Raw genomic sequence first — 17,529 nt, forward strand, 5'->3', positions numbered from 1 at the left:
GTTAGGTTTATTCCTAGGTATTTTATGGTTCTTGGTGCAATTGTAAATGGAATCGATTTTTTTGATTGCTCTTTCTCTTGCTTCATTATTGGTGTATAGAAATGCAACCAATTTCTGTACATCAATTTTGTATCCTGCTACTTTGCTGAATTCATGTATCAGTTCTGGTAGCTTTTTGGTGGAGTCCTTTGGGTTTTCCATGGAGTGTGTCATGTCATCTGCGAAAAGTGAAAGTTTGACTGCTGCCAATTTGGATGCCTTTTATTTCATTTTGTTGTCTGATTGCTGAGGCTAGGACTTCCAACACTATGTAAACCAACAGCGAGTGGTGAGAGTGGAATTTTTGCTCTTAGTTGTAGAGCTTGTTTGGCAAGGTGGTAGTGGAAAATTGGAGAAGGATCTGAGAACCAGATAGCAATTTGAGTTCAGGAACAAGCTGGTTTCCAGTGATTCCTTTTAGGGGTGACATTAATACTTAATATGATTGGAACAAAATCTCTAAAGAGGAGGTCAGTTTTCAAAGAAACACAGCAAGAAACGGCACCCAAAGCCTCCTTTCTGGACAGATGCACCCATTTCTTGGAGCTCCTGTTCAAAGCCTGGAGTTTGAAGTGTCCATAAAGGTTTAGTATACCTGCTTAGCACAGGGTTGAAAGGCCAATAATTGCATGGTTTCCCCAGGAACCTGAAAGCATGGACACCCTGTGGCCAATGCAGATAGAAAAATCCCAAGGGAAACCTCCCCAGCAGTGACTCTGGAACAAATTAGTTAAGTAGGCATGTAATTAGATTAATGCACGTGGTCTAAGAGCTGATGGTTTACTTTTTGGGATGGTGGAAATAAAGGAGCTGAAGAAAAAAAAATGCATTATATTGAGTTCCAAATTAGCACTCCTATCAGAAATCTTCAGGGCACTTGCAATAATGGAGCAAAGAACCTCCTCCAGCAGCCCTGACAGGTGGCCTGTTTGTGTTGCCTAGCAGGTGAGGGTACCTTAATCATCACTTAGTTCCTGCTGGCTTACTTGGGACCACAGCTGCTTTATGATTTCTCCCTGTTGTAGAATGTTGTGGAAAAGATTTTTTCCTCCTTCCCGTAGCCTAGTGAGATACTCTTGTATTACTTTCTTGGCATACATAGTGACCAGGCCTGCTGTAATGTAATCGGCCAATTATTTCTGGAAGGACCCCCTGCAGCTGCCCTCTCTTTCTCCTTCAGCTCTTTTGGAGAAAATGAAATTGCATGTTTGAAGCTTGCCAGGCAAGCCCCCTTGCTCTCCCCAGGTGCAGACTTGTGCAATGGGAGGGGGGGTATCCTTCCTATTAAGTCCTGCCCCTCACCTCTAACCACTGGGACCCCAATAAAATCGATTCTACTTCTCTGCCTCTCTGCCTCTACCTCTCATTCTCTAGTTGGCATTCATTCCCTCACTCCGTCTGAGGTAATGCTGCCCCGTTGGTCCCCGAGTGCTGAATTTGTGCAGTTTCTGGGGTGAGATAGTGCCCAGGCCACCAAAGTCATTTCTCATTGAGCCTCTGACAGTTTGCTAATTAATATGATTGTGGTCCTTGCAGCCTGTGTTGAAGTTGGACCAATTTCCCAGGGGTGGGAAGTCCGACATTAATCCACTAAAGCAACTAAATTACTTGTGTGCGAGAGGAGACCGTTTCATCAGAAGTATTTTCCTGTGGTTTGACATCTCGCTTTGCAGGCTGCATACTTCTAGAGCTCTTTCTAGTCTGGTGACGGGGAGCCCAGATTCCTGATTGAAAAGTTCTGTGAAGATACCCCAAGGTGAACAGAAGCTTATATTGTTTGCGTATCACCACGAGGGGAGCCAGCTCTAGTTTGAAGCTGGGGAAAGAAGTAGCCAGTGCTGTTTTGTATCAGGCTGAACACAAGCTCATCCAGAGGAGTGTTGCTTTTTGCCTCTTGTTGCCACAACTGTCTTTTTGCCCACAGAGCCACGGGAGCTTACCTTTAAAACATTAGCTGTTCACCCTAGTAATTGCTCTATCCTCTAATTTAATGAAAACCCATTAAACCGAAACAATAATTAAAATGAGACATCATCTCTGTAGGAGGTTTGCATATTAAAATCACTGTGCATTTCAATGCAGGCAGATTTTATTCTTGAAAAACAGCATTTGAAGCAACATATAAAAATGATTTATAATGAATAATCATAGACTAGAGAGCTTGGCAGTTAAACATGATGCCCTACTGTTTACTAGTGAATTGGAGTAGATTTGGCAAGGTCAAGGCAAGTATAGCATTAAAAAAGTCTTTTATGGCTGAGAATTAGGACCATGCACAAAAGGGAACTAATTATAATTGGGTCAGCTAACTGCTCTAAACTTTTTTTTTTAAAGCATAATTTATTGTCAAATTGGCTTACACACAACACCCAGTGCTCATCCCAACAAGTGCCCTCCTCAATGCCCATCACCCATTTTCCCCTCTCCAAACTTCTTAAGCTGGCTAGAGATGGCATTCAATATACGGAGGAGCTTAGGGTCTTGGAGGAAGAATTCTCTTGTCTTTATTCTCTTTTGTGATTAGGGAAGCCATGCAAAAAATAGCTGCAAAAATGGACTCAGGGCACATCTTTGGCTGTTGATAAAGGTGGGGTCTCTTGGACAAGTCCCTTTTTTTGGGAGTCTGTTGACTCATCTTTGAAGTGAGGCTGTTAATGTCCACTTGGTGGGTTATTAGGACTCTGGGATGTGATCATGTGTGTGAACACACTGGCCAATGTTAAAGCTCAGACTACAGTGTGTAGCTTTCTGGGCCGCCTTTGTAAATCTCAGAAATGTCCTAAAGAGAGGCATGGAGAGGGAAGTACTTACAAAGCACATGCTAGGTACTGGGCATGTCTGTGTATTTTTCCTGAACCGTGCAAGGTGGGTGGTATTACCACTGGGTCTTAGATGAGGCAACTCCAGGATGAAAGAAGGAAGGAAGTGGGGTTAATCCAGCTCTGGCAGAGGCTACGCTGTGGAGCTGGCATTCAAACATCAGCAGGGCAGAGACCCGTAGATGGCACAGAGATTCAGGGATGCATTGCAGTTGGCCCTCGACTGGAGTTTGAATTCCAGCCATTCTATTTAGCAGGAAGCTTCTTAACTCTTTGTGCCTCATAAAATGGAAGTAGTAGTATTGACATCACTAGGCTGCTGTGAGGACTAAATCAGGTAGTTTCAAGTATTCAGGTTGACATCTAGCACACCATAAAAACTCAAAAATGTTCTGGATGTTGGCTGGCTAGACCTAGATTGAAGGAGCTGGGAGCCCCATAGACTATGACCAGTTTTTAATTTAAGAAAAGAGAGAATGGCTATTAGCTGCCTCCAACTGTGGCTGGCAACCCTTGCTCACCTGCCTGTTGCCCTCCTAACGGGCCACAGCCATGACAGCTGCAGCAAGAAGTGTCTCATGGTGTGGCAGTTGCTGGTACAGGTTCTACTCCAACCCTCCAGGACCCAAGGCCTGCCTCAGCTGTGTTCCACATAAACTAAAAATTGTCATGTGTGTCCTATGTGACATGTACTATTTCAAGAGCTTAATGTGTACTGGTTGAATCTTCACACTTTCCCCATGGGGTAGATGCAATTTTATTCCCATTTTACAGATGAAGAACCTTGAGGCACAGGTTAATTTGGCCAAGGTCCTCTCTGCTAAGTGGCAAAGCTGGCATCTGAACCAAATAGTCGGGCTCCAGAGCCTGAACCCTTAACGACTATCCTGTACTGCCCCTTAATGGGAAGGTCAAGTCTTTGAGGAGGAGCATCAGCCTTGTGATGCTTCTTGAGCATGCCCACTTATGGCTCTGAACTAAACCATTCCCCTTCATGTACGTTTGTGTCTTTAATCCTGGACTCTTCACCCCTTGTGACTGGAAGAGGTCTTAGTTATATGTTCATAGTACTTGGTTTAGAGGAGTGCTCAAAGTTTTAAAGGTAGTAGATGAGCTAATGAAAAAGTGAATGAATGGATAGATCATAGGGGGCAGGGACAAAGACTACCCTCGTGGCTTTTATAAGAACCGGGAGAGCATCCTGGGATGCTCTGGGAACAATGTTTTTGCCTGCACCTGATGACCTTTTGTGCATGTGACTTCAGGCACTATGGTGGGCATGCCCTTGGGTTTATCAGACTCTTGATACTGTGGCTTAAAATGATACCTGAAGAGGTTGTGCTCTCAATTACTGCCAAAATCTACCTCATCTTGAGCTGTCATGGGCAGCATCTCCCTGCTGAAGTGCCCCAGCTGGATATACTGGGAGCTGACAGGTCTCTATTAAGGAGGGATGTGGTATTCCATAGGAAGCCAGACCCGGTTAAGATTGACTGGAGAGAGTCTGATGTGCTCACTGACTTAAAGGACACAATTATGTGATTAAAAGCAAGGTGATTGGTGCTTATTTTCTGTTGTAGGATGCTCTTATTTCTCCTCTGTTTCCATGATGTGCTTGACCATTTTAGCATACCTTTTTAATGATAATTTTCTGATTTGAAAAATTGAGATATGTGGAAAGGAGAAATTTCATGTTAGCTCCTGATTGTTGACCTCCTGATGGATGGCCATTCCTGTCTTTCTGCCATGTGTTACTCCGACCTTAATGTGTACTTGATATGCTATATGTTTGTACACGTTTGACATTATCACTTAGGTATTTCCTATGTTCTAATACTTTGGATATCCTTGTTCTCTACATAATTTTCCATCGGATGAATGTAGTCTAAACTACTCCTTACTGCTAGATAGCTTTGGCATACAGTGTGGTCTTATTTCCCTTCCAGGGAAATTGAGATGTAATTGATAACCTACCAGTTTCAGGTGTACCACATAATGATTTAATATCTGTATATATTGCAAAATAATTCGATAATAAGTTAACCATCACCACAGTGAAAATTTTTTTCTTTTTCTTTTTCAATTTATTTTTTGGAGAAAGTGCAAGTAAGGGAGTGACAGAGAGAGGGAGAGAGCGAGAATCCCTCTGCACTGTCAGTGCAGAGCCTGATGCAGGGCTTGAATTCATGAACTGTGGGATCATGACCTGAGCCCAAACCAAGAGTTGGACGCTGAACTTACTGAGCCACCCAAATGCCCCTACAATTTTTTTCTTTTGATGAGAACTTTTAAAATCTATCCTTAGCTACTTTGAAATATACACTACAGTATTGTAGTCACCATGCTGTATGTTTCATCCCCATGACTTATATGTCCAATAAATGAAGTCCAAACCTTTTATAATATAGTCTCATATTGACATCTTTTCATCAGTCTTTTGTTTTCCTGACCTAGGATTCAGATAAATCTGGCATTCATGCTTTCTCTCTCTATATTCTGGGGTGTCCCACTGAGACGGAGGGTGGAGGGAGGTAGACCAGGGAGGGGGCTTGATCACTGGTAGGTTGCAGTGCCCGTGTGGGGAGGAAGCCTAAAGAGAAGGAGTGATCTTGGTATGCTAATTTCTTGTGACAAGTGGATTCCTTGGTTGTTCTTACTGGTATTTTTAAATGTTTATAAGAAGAGCTTTAGCTGCCTTACCATGCCTATCTAATAAGTAAAATTATGGAGGCACCAGAATCTCTTTCAATGGAGCCACACAGTAATTATGAAAAACATGTCACAGGATTCCTTAGGGTGAGTCCCCCAATAGAGTTGGGGATGCTCAGCTAGCTTTATTATTCTTTAGGCAGCTCGTTTTTTCATGTGCTCTTTCTCAACAGGTTGGGGTTACAGTTGAGTGTCTTTGGTGAGCCTCCTTTGTTACACTGTGTTCCAGACTTGAGATTCAAGATAGATTATTAAGGCAACAAACATTTGAAGCTCTACCATGTGCCGGGCACTGTACAGAGTGTGGGGTATTTATTGATAAACCATTCCTCGTGGGATTTGTAGTCTGGTAGGCATGAAGGCTGTTAATGAAATGATGATACACCATAAATGATTACACACACAAAACCTTGATGGCTCTGATAAATATGAGAAACACCTAATACAGGAACCTGAGCTGGCTTGAGGTGGTCAGAGAAAGCTGGTCAGAGAAAGCTGAAGGAGTAGCAATTAAGCTGGTAAACAAAAGAAGAGAGAATGGAGAAGGAGAATGAGAATGTGCTAAGTGTGGAGGAGCATGGCCCTGGGAAGAAGAGAAAGTAAGCTTGTGTGGCTGGAGTGGAAGAGTGAGGAGGGGTCGGGGTAGGGAAAGAGGAGGAAGAAAAAGTAGGTAAGGGTGTCAGGTGAATGCCATGGTGTTTCTTGGAGGACTCTGCTGGGGCAAGACTCCATTTTTCTCCCCATTGACTTGCTTTGTAAAGCTTTCAAACTTGTTTGCCTCAATTTCTTCACCTATAAAAATGGGTGGGGGGATATTGATACTTAGTTCGGGGATTGTGCAAATAGATTGCTCATAAATATTTCCCAAGTGACTACAAAGTGTCAGCCATCGGGTATATGATGATGCTTTGTCCCTTTTCTGCGAAAATCAAGCATAGAGATCATGCACCTCGGTGAATAGTAGATGTAGCAGAGTGATAAGTGTAGCTTGAGAAACGAGACTGCCGGGTTGGAATCTCCCCATGGCTTCCTAGCCCAGTGTCTTTTAGAAAATTAAATTCTGTAAGCTTTAGTTTCCTCGTGTATAAAGGAGGAAACGTAACAATGGCTACTCCTAAGGCTACTGTAAGTGATATGTGCAAAGCAGTCAGCCCAGCACTTGGTACCACAATGAGCTGTACACATGTTTACTTATCATTCTGGCTTCTGGAGCTAATGGAGGTTTAATGGGATGTCATTGTGAATTTGCCAGTGGAGGTAGAAATCCCTTACACATTAACCGGGAGTCTCCTAGCGTCCCCACTACTTTCTGCTGGTGATTTCAGTTTCTTTAAAGCCGCTTGGGTGAGTCACCTCAGACTTTGTTAAAGAAGGGCTGCAGAACCTAACTGTGGAACATCTGTCCCCCGCCCCCAATCACACAAATTGTCCCATGGACAGTTGGCAGTTATGAATTGGCCAACTTTCTTTGTGCTCAGAAATGAAAAGCCATCTGCCGTTTTGAGTTGGTAAGTGTTGCTTTACCTTTTTGGGGCCAATCTTACTGTGAGCTTACCTGGGACACAGGCTAGAAGGACGTGCTGCATCTCTGTCTGGATTCTGCCATATTGTGAGGTTCTCTGTGTAAACATGTTGTCATTACTAAGATGTCACCTACATCTTCCATCCATCAAGGCTGAGGTGGGCTGCCTGGGTGTTTGTTCTGTCATGTTTCTGGCTGCTGCTGTTCTTGCTCCCCCCCCCCCCCCCCACTAGCTGACCAGTGGAGAGTTTCCTCCGATATTAGGCTGAGTAGCTGCTGTGCTACTGGACTTTCAGTGAGAGAGATACTTGCAGAGAAAGAAAAATGCCAGGATAATGGAAAACACATGGGTGTTCACTTCTGCACAGCAATCCTGCAATGAGTACCCTCTTTCTCCTGCCTTGTAAATGCTTAGTCATCTTTTTGGACTCTGGCTCAAAGATCTATCTTCCACCATGCCCTTCCCAGCCTCTGCTGGTCCCCTCCTTCCGTTGTGCATTGCCCTGCTCTACCTGTTGTCCGCAGGTGACAACCTTGCTTCTGCGGCTATCCTCAAAGGCAGGAGCCGTATTTATACTGGCTCACAATCCTCACCCTGTCATCAAGCAAAAGGGAAATGAAGTTGCTTCTGTATCAGGCAGACAAGAGTGTGTGAATACCATAATTTCTTTGACCTCCTCCCTTCACCCAGTACTTCTTTTTTTAACTGATGCTTAATCATCACATTAGCATTTTTAGCCTGTAAAAATGACTAGGTAGAGCCATTTCATCCTAGGAAAGAAAAAGCACTTAACCCTTGCTGCTGATGTAGCACTTCTTAACTAGATCGTGTAAAATTTCTGGATGTTTGGAATGACATTTTTTTTTTTTTTTAAGTGTAAAATGTTCACTGTAAGTGGTGGTTTGTATGGGAGATTACCCTGATGCAATGGTAGAGTCCAAGTATGCTCCCTAGAGGTCACAAAACCGCCTCACCAACCAAATTCAGATGCTTGAATCATGCAGCTTATTAAGTAAAGTCAAAATGTCCAGGAGGAAGCAGGGGAAAGAAATGGAGTAGGAGTATAGGGTACAGGCTGGGTGAAAGATGGGCCACCCCACCAGATTCCTGGGTCTAGCATTGTTCATGTATTCAGTCTTTGCCCCATCAGCTTCTTTGCTGATTCAGCGGTTACATGGACAGGAATAGAGGTTATATAAAGGGTGGTGGTGGTGGTGGGAGGTGAATTTCATAAGTGGGAGGTGCCAGATGCTAACGTGTATCCTGTCTTGGAGAGGGCAAGTACTTCTGGTCCCCGCTTTAGTTACCAGTTAATCTGGTGAGAGTGATGGGTTTAACATTTTTTCAGGCAGAGTACAAGTGGGGCCAGAATGGGAATGGGATGAGTGTCACAGATGGCTATCCAATTTAAGGTTGACATAGCTGTCATCCTGAAGGTGGTGTGATATGTACGTTATGACTTGGTTCTCCCACCCCATTCTATTTATAGGTAACATGCTTAGTCAATCCTTTTTATCTATGTTCAACACACCTATGTTTCATTCATTTGATCGACGATTAACACGTTTCACAGGTATCTAACTTGCTGTCTATATTTAACACTCCCTATGAGCTTTATTCATCCCACTTGTTTTTCTTGTTCTCTCTAGAAGAATTGAATATTCTTTTTTTTTAAATTTTTTAATGTTTTATTCATTTTTGAGACAGAGAGAGACAGAGCATGAACGGGGGAGGGTCAGAGAGAGAGGGAGACACAGAATCTGAAACAGGCTCTGGGCTCTGAGCTGTCAGCACAGAGCCCAATGCGGGGCTCGAACTCACAGACCGTGAGATCATGACCTGAGCCGAAGTCAGACACTCAACCGACTGAGCCACCCAGGCGCCCCAGAATTGAATATTCTTAAATAATATAGCAAGCACATTATAGTGGTTGCATATGCCAGTAGAATATTCAGTATAGATTCTCCTTAATTGGCTTTCATTGGTTGCTTTTTTAAACCTAGGGGGGAAAAACCCATTTGCTGTGAAGCAGGTGACCTATCACTGGTTCCAGTAATTGACAACTTTACATTTATGTTGATTTGGAAAATCAGCAGAGGAGAGAAATTGTAGAATCTAGTTGTTTCATGTGTAGAAAACACCTTCAGTACCCTCTTTTGCCAGGTGACTATTCATTTCCATGAATAGAAATGGAATGTTGAGGCCTGGGAAGAACTTGAACTCCCTGATCTCTAGTCATCTCAGTTTTCAGATAGGGAGTGTGAGACTCAGAGGGGTAAAGTGCCTTATCCAAGGTCACATAGCTAGTTATCTATAAAACTTGGTAGTCTTTAGTCTCTTGAAAACTGGTTTAGTGTTCTTATACGTTGTAATAAGTGAGATTACGTCCTGGTGTTCTTTTAGCAGCTGAATTATGGTAAACATTTACTTGAGAGAGCTTTTCTGAAAATGAGAATGCACATAAAGTCTCAATGTTTGAAAATAGATGATTTTTTTTACATTTCACTCTGATGAGTGCTAACGGGGTATCTCTGTTTCAGTGTGCCAGTCACTTACAAAAAGAAGTGAGAAGCTGGCAGAGGAAATGCTCAGTTCTGTAGGAGGGTTGGGTGAGCAGCAGTGTGGTTGAGTTGGATTAGACCGTTAGATGGGATGTCCTATAAATGGGAGGGGTCGAATTGGCACCGAAAGTGATTTTCTTTAATTTGATAGCCACTGACACTTGATAAGTGTCCATTTATCTTCTCCTTTTCCAAAGGGCATCTTATTGGTTTCTGACTGTAATATTTGTGGTTACTTGACATAATAATAGAAATGATAAAGATAAAATAGAAAATAAATGCAGTAAGTCTGTATTGGATGCCTGTTTCATGCCAGGCACTGAGAACTGTGGATACAACAACGAATGAATGACTGTGCCTGTCCTTGTGGAGCTTCTAGTCTAGAGGGGAAAGAAAATATGGTAAAAAGGATCATGAGTAATAGAAGGGAAAAATGGATCATAATAATTAAGTGGTGTGGAGAAAATAACCAGAGAGGTGTGTTCGATATCAAAGGAGAACCTGCTTTGGAGGGAGTGACCAGGAGGTTGAAATTGCAGTATGAGGTAAAGGAGCCAGGCATGGGAAGGGTGGGGGGAAGAGCTCTGTGGGGAAAAGGGAAGAGTAGCACAAAGACCCTGAGGCAGGAGTGGGCTTGGGTATGACAGAAGAGTATGGAATTGGGTGGGGGAGTTTGGCAAGAGTCAATTGGTGTGCGACCTTGCAGGCCATGCTAAAAAGCCTGGATTTTTATCCTGGGAGGACTGGGAAGCCATGGAAGGGTTTTTAGCAAGAGCCTGAAAGGATGCTGATCTAAGCTCTAGGATGAGCCTTTGGGCTGCTGTGTAGAATGGAGAAGAGAAGGCAATACAAATAGGGAGACCAGTTAGGAAGCTGTTGGAGGTGCCCCACTAAGAGAGGGTGGCAGCTTGGGTAAGAGTTTCAGAGCGGAATTGGGTGAAGGTGGACGGATTCCAGACAGGGGAGCCCTCACGATTTGCTCTTGAGTAGGATCTGAAGGGTGGAAGAAAGGGAAGACTCTGGGACAAGTTCTGGTCTTTGTGGCTTGAACTGAGAGGTCCCATTTGCTGAGACTGGGAACTCCAAGAGAAAATAGAGGGTTGGTGGCGGTGGTGAATAACAAGAGCTCTGTCATAGCTATATAAATTCTGAAATGCTTATTAGACCTTCATGTGGAGATATTAAGGATATTGAAGATGTATCTGTAGCTTAAGGGAGAGGTTGGGATGGCACATAGACACACTGCAGTGTCATTGGCCATTGGTGCTGGGATGATGTCTGAGAGAATGGAGTGACGGGTGAGGACACTTGCCACTAGGCCTGCTGGGGGAAAGTGTTATGAATATCATGCTGCTTGAACGTTGCTCACTTTGCACTGGACTCAAGCTTTAGAATCCTCTAATGAGCTCTCTGGGCCAACACTGCCAACCAGCTAATTCCTTATAGATGAATAAAAAAGGAAATAGCAAAAAGGGAAAAAGGAAGATGTAAGTTAATCTCAGATGTGTTTTTTTCTTCCTGCACTAAATTCTAGGTGGAATTTATTAGGATTTTTACCCAGCAGTAATAAAAACATTAACAAACATTTGCTAATGATCTCTAGTTTACAAAGTGATGAGTTCATATGTTTTAATAGATCGCGAATATTATCTTTTCAAGTCTTTGGCTGGGATTTTGGAGGAGGTATAGAAGCATTCCCTAAGTGGCTCTTATCTCTACCCTTGACAAAAGTTGAAAGCTTGCCACTTGACAGCACAGTAGTGAAGGACTTTCTTTGGGTAGAAAAGCAAATGTCCAGGTAGGTTTTATCTTGGGTGCTATGCCTGGGTTAGGTGCCCCCACTCTGGAGGACCAACCATGCTTCTCACCTTGCAAAGCTGACTTCTACAGCTTGAAGATGGTGCTGTTCTTTGCTGCAAACTTCAAACAGCAACTTGTAGAATTACACTGGGATGGAGAGACCCTGAGAAATGACCTAGTTCACCATCTCCCCCATTTTGTAGATGAGGAGACTGAGGCCCAAGGTCAGGTACTTAAGGATTTTTTTTTCTGTTGGAAGCCACTCTTTTTATTTTATTTTATTTTTTAACATTATAATAGAGCTTGTGCTATAAAGAAGGAGGGGGCAAAGGCAGAGAGAGAATCTTAAAAAGGCTTCATGCTGAGCAAGCTCCCCCAATGTGGGGCTTGATCCCACAACTCTGGGATCATGACCTGAGCTGAAATGAGGAGCCAGATGCCCAACTGACTGAGCCATCCAGGCACCCAAGAAGCCCTGCTTTTAGGATGAGGGTCTTCAAGGTCCATATAGTCTGTGATGTAGCTTGGGCAACACAGCTTTTGAAGATCTTTCTTTTTCAGACTCTTGGAGAAGTAACCAAGGAGTTCCCCCAAAGAGGATGTGTTCAGGGCATGAGTAAAGGCCACCAAACATGCCTTTGGTATCCCTTTGTTGTCTCTGAATAGTTTGCTCTAATTCTGTTCTGTTGGTGGCCAGTTTCTGATTTGAGGAAGTATAGTGTAAAATAATGAGAGTGCCTAGTTTATTGTGATAAGGGAGAGTCTGAGTATGAAATGATGAATTGTCTTATCATGCAGAATTTGTAGAATTCCTGGCCAGGAGCAGTATTAGCTGGATTCCCATACCTCTAAGCCTGCTGAATTGACCTCAACTTCAATATTTCATGAGCAGGGTCATCCACTCCATGTTTACAGAGAAATTCCAGGCACGCTTATGGATCATGAACATGCCTTGTATTCTTCAAGCAAAAATGGAGATGTCTGTCCTTATTAACACTTGTAAATCTCTGCTGGGTACAAAACAAGGACAGGTTTCCCTCTACAAATTGTGGAGCAAAAGAAATGGAGTCCCCTGGGAAAAGTGAAATTGGAAGCTGCTGAGTGGCATTTGGATCCTAAACACAGGCTTCTGTGAATTTAGGATCCGTTTATTTGTCTCTCACTTTTTTTTTTTTAATTTTTAATATTTATTTGGAGAGAAAGAGCGAGCAAGGAAGAGTGAGTGAGTATGAACGGGGGAGGGGCAGAGAGAGAGAGAGAGAGAGAGAGAGAGAGAGAGAGACAGAATCTGAACCAGACTCCAGGCTCTGAACTGTCAGCACAAAGCCTGATGTGGGGCTCGAACCCATGAACTGTGAGATCATGACCTGAGCCGAAGTCAGATGCTTTATCTACTGAGCGGCCTAGGCGCCCCTATCTCTCACCTTTGTTTTTGTTTTTGTTTTTGTTTTTGTTTTTGTTTTTGTTTTTGTTTTTAACAGCAACTTCATCTGTTTGTAGCAGGCCACATTGCCCAGTGTCCTGTCAAAATTTGTCAGAAAATCACTGGCTGACCAATTGTGAACTTGTCCAAGTGACAAGGGGGTACAGTGACAGAGGTGGCATTTCTGGGTTTTGCATTGAATGAATGCTGCTGTATGAAATGGTGGATGGTACCTGAAAACAAAGTATTGGTGAGTGGTGGGGTTACGGTGGGGGCGGGGGAGGATGATAGATAGGATGTGGATCCTGTGGACATTTTTAACTGCATCTTTTCTCTTCTTTTTCCCTCTTCTTCTTCTGTATTCCTTCCTTCTCCTCCTTGTTCTCTTGGTCCCTGTCTGTTTCTGTTTTTCCTTTCTGACTCCTAGAAACAGAAAGAGAGATCCATGCAGCCCCTCATGTGAGTGAGAAGTTAATCCAGCTGTTCCGGAATAAGAGCGAATTCACCTTTTTGGCCACTGTACAGCAAAAGCCATCGACTTCAGGAGTGATCCTCTCCATTCGAGAGCTAGAACACAGGTAAGCTGTACTTTTGCAAATGTATTTGCAATTGATGGACTATACAACATGCCTTGGAATTTGGACGTTGTATCCTTGAGAGCATGCCCCTAGCTGAGGCCTTGTTGCTGTTGAACACATTGGTAGATTTTCTTTGCACTAAGAACTTACCTTTGGCAAAGAGGTTTTCTTGTTAACTCTCCAAAGACCACTCATGAGTGTCTTTCTCGCCTATCTTCTGTCTTCTGGTAGTCTTTGCTCCTATGAAACCACATTCTATGTCCTCTTGAAATCTTTAAGAAAGTCATATTTAAGAACCTTCAATGAGCATTATTGTGTGTTTACTCTATGCAGGAACTGTGCTGGACACAGGAATACTAAGGCAAATAATCCAGAATTTCTATTCTAAGGATCACATAAGCTAGTAGGGAAGATGGACAGATGTCATGAAGTATTGTAGCAGTATGTGTTTAAGGAATAAAGGTATTAATGGTCAATTCTGAAGGGTCATGGTAAGCTAAGGAAGCCTTCAGAAAGGATTGTGGTTGTATAAATAAAGGTGACTATTGGATAGGCTGAAGGAGAAGGAGTAAGGGATGGGAAGACAACATTCCAGAAATTGGTTGCTATGATTTTGGGAAGGAAAAAGGTGGTGGGGTCAGTGGTTGGCACATTGTGTGTGTTGGGGAAGCTGAGGAGTTTGGGGTGGGCAGTGAGGGGTGGTACTATAGAGGTAGGTAGAAGCTAGATCATCTCAAAGCTTTGAGGCCATGTTGAAAATTTGGACTAAAGTCTCTATAGATAGTGGGAACCATATAAGGGTTTTAAGTTTGAGGAAAGAGGATTCTATTTTAGGAGTTTAAAGTAATGATAATCTAAGACAAGTATAGAAGCTTCCTGAGAGAGAACAGTGAGTTGTAGCCAAGGAGAGGGCAAAGACTGTCCATCAGCCTCCACTCTCTGAAGGCCTCCTCCATAGGTCTCTAAAGTGTGCCAATCCAGAAGCCCGCCCCCAGGCCAAAGCACCTGGGCAAACAAATGGGCCTCTTTTACAGAGAGACTTGGCAGCATATTTCCATCTGCCCAGACCTCTTTCCCATTGTTTAAGTCTCCTGGGACCTGGGAATGCAAACTTCCTGTGGGTTTTAGAACCAGGTGATCAAGTAGTGTCCCCTGAGCAGCGGCCACAAAAAAACTCAGACACCAGATGAGTGTAAAAGCTCCCTTCTGGGAGAGGGTGGTGCTCAGGAATGTGGCAGAGGGAGGTGTGAGGCGGCACTTGCTGGCTGGAGCACAGCCGAGGAGGAGCGTGAAGATGGCACCCCCTAGTCGTGGTCCTGGAGAGTATTCCCACAGGCTCCTGGATGTGTGAAATTAGATGCCAGCCCCTCAGGGCAATGCTTCAATATATGCGAATGAGCTGCTTTTCCTTAAAGTCTGGGCAGATCAGCTGCCTCTGAGCTGGGCCCCGACCTCATGAGTCTGAGTGCAGGAGCCCTTCAAGAGCAGTTTCTCAGATCATAACAGCTTTGGGCGCTTGTGGGTGTGGGGGCTTGTCTCAGAAGTACAGGTCTCAAAAGCCAGGCTTCCCAATGTGGAGTTCAAACCCTTAGCCCCTACGGTAGAAGCTCTGGGTTTTGAGTTCCCTCCTGATTGTGGGTCTCCATGCCAAGGGTAGGGTTTATAGTGAGGTTGTGTCCCAGCCTCTCCTACCTGCTTCCATTTGGATGCTTTTTTCCTTATTTGCTCACTGAGCTCGGCTGGACTTCGGTTTTTTTCCAGAAGAAATTGTTGCATAAGTAGCTGTAGACTCCGCATGTCTGTGGGAAGAATTGAATTCAGGATCTTCCTGTGGCACCATCTTGAATTTGAGCCTCCTGGCCAATTTTAGTTTTTAATACTAACTTTAGTAGTCCACAGCCTACGTGTACCCGTGGGCTTGGATACCAGGGAACAGTGAAGCCTGTGACTGAGAACCTGTCCAGGGAGGTGGGAGGTGGAGCTTCCCAGGAACAGAAGCTCCCAGCCCATTGAGTGTTCCATCCTCTCTTGGGACTTGATTTACAAAACACAAAGTCAAAGGCAAAGTTACCAAGAATTTCCAGATGGTGATGGCACAGTGGAACCCTTCAGAGTGCAGGACCTTGTGCAACCCACTGGTCACATGCTGTGAAGCTGGCCCTACCTACCTTGCAGCAGACAAGGTACCCTTTGTAGGTACCCTCCCCTCAGATCTCTTGTAGGTTCTCTGTGCCCTTTGCCTGCTTTTTATGGGCTTTGCTTCTGAAGGCTGGCACCTAACTTTCCTCAGAGCACTGCCTGTTGGCCTCTGTAGCCACTACACAGAGAACAGAAGTGTCTGGGAGTTCATTTATCCCCCAGGCAGCCTGTAGTCTATGATTGACAGAGTGTAGGAGTTAGAAGCCTTGTTCCCTTGCTTTGAAGGCCTTAAGGCCAGACCAGTTCTGATGTTTGAATCCTCAAGTGCTACCTGGAATGGAGGTAGGTTGAGGCTTCCATGTCTGCTCCTTCTGTCCTTCCCCTTCTCCTGGGAGCATTTCCTTGAAGTGCTGAAATCACTTGCTCCCAAATTCATGTGTCAGAGTCTGCTTCTGGGGAACCTGAATTCCGATAAACCTTCCTTTACCTATTTAGGTTGACCTATCTAGTAGCAGTAAAACTGAGCCAAAAACTGCATAAAGGCTTTTAATACATTAGGTCGGTGGCTCAGGAAGATCACACAGAGTGATGGCTCTGGGAAGGGCCAGAATTCTGGCAGGTCAGGGAAACAGAAGGATGTATTAAACAGGAAGAACGGTGTGGGCAGCTACAGGAGAAATGCAGGAAAATGGAACTTTTGGGGGCAGGGTGGAGAGGTGCAGAGAATGGACCAATTTTGCTGGAGCAGAGGGTCTCCATGTACATCTTCAGCAGAGGTGAGGACCAAAAGTTCTCTTTTCAATCGTTGAGTTCGATCTCAGCCTCAAAGGGAAGTGATGGACCCTGTTTCTTCTTCTGAAGGGATGTTGTCAGCATAATAAATTGGCTGTTTGTGGGTCAGCCCAGAGAAAGAGAGGTAGCATGTGTTGGAGAGGAGGTATGGCTTCGAGGCCAAGTGTGGTGTAGATTAGGAGGAAGTGTAGGTTCTTGTCACTGAAAGGTGGAGGCGTCAAGCCAGTGTCGGCTTCACAGACATGAAAGGGTGACATGCTTGTTCCATTGGGGCAAGGTAGTGGAGTTGGGGGTGAGGGCTGCCTCAGTATGAGGGCCATCTAAGTGTCCGAGAGTGGAATGTAGAGTCTTTATTCTCAATTAAAGCAGAGGAGGGAACTTCCCAAAGACAGGTGAGAAGGAAGTGGAATGGCCAACCATTGTAGAAAGAGCAGACCTCAGAGTTGGAGTGATGGAGACTGGAGGTTCGGGCTCTTCTGCACTGTTTCATGTCTCAGCTTAGTTTCCTGGTCAGAAAAAGGGAGGTGGTCATCTACTTTGCAGGTTGCTGTAAGGTGAAAGATGATTGTGCACATGAAGTGGCCTGCTCTTAATAAATACACATTTCTTCTTGTCTAAGCAAAAAATTTAAAGCTACTTTCAGGGTTTTTCTCTTTTGAAATTTTCAAAAAAATTTTTTTTTAATGTTTATTTATTTTTGAGAGAGATGGAGACAGAATGCGAGTGGGTTAGGGGCAGAGAGAGAGGGAGACACAGAATCCGAAGCAGGCTCCAGGCTCTGAGCTGTCAGCACAGAGCCTGATGTGGGGCTTGAACTCACAAGCTGTGAGATCATGACCTGAGCCAAAGTTGGACGCTCAACTGACTGAGCCACCCAGGTTGCCCCTCTTTTGAAATCTTAAAAAAAATTTTTAAACATTTATTTATTTTTGAGACAGAGAGAGACAGAGCATGAACAGGGGAGGGTCAGAGAGAGGGAGACACAGAATCTGAAACAAGCTCCAGGCTCTGAGCTGTCAGCACAGAGCCCGATGTGGGGCTCGAACCCACGGACCGCGAGATAATGACCTGAGCCGAAGTCGGACACTCAACCGACTGAGCCACCCAGGCGCCCCTGAAATCTTTTAAAAAACAAAACTCCTTTAG

At 44.2% G+C, this 17,529-nt stretch overlaps 1 protein-coding gene across 3 annotated transcripts in view; it reads left to right on the plus strand.

Moving 5' to 3' along the window:
* NELL1 (neural EGFL like 1) overlaps positions 1–17,529 on the plus strand; it is an 885,592-nt gene that overhangs the window by 70,526 nt on the left and 797,537 nt on the right. For all 3 annotated transcript variants that reach the window (XM_042959041.1, XM_042959043.1, XM_042959042.1), the window contains exon 3: positions 13,302–13,452. In XM_042959041.1, the coding sequence (XP_042814975.1) occupies positions 13,302–13,452 (151 nt within the window). The remainder of the gene's footprint in view (positions 1–13,301; positions 13,453–17,529) is intronic.

This window comes from Panthera tigris, chromosome D1 (genome assembly GCF_018350195.1).
Source record: "Panthera tigris isolate Pti1 chromosome D1, P.tigris_Pti1_mat1.1, whole genome shotgun sequence".
NCBI classification, from domain to species: Eukaryota; Metazoa; Chordata; class Mammalia; order Carnivora; family Felidae; genus Panthera; species Panthera tigris.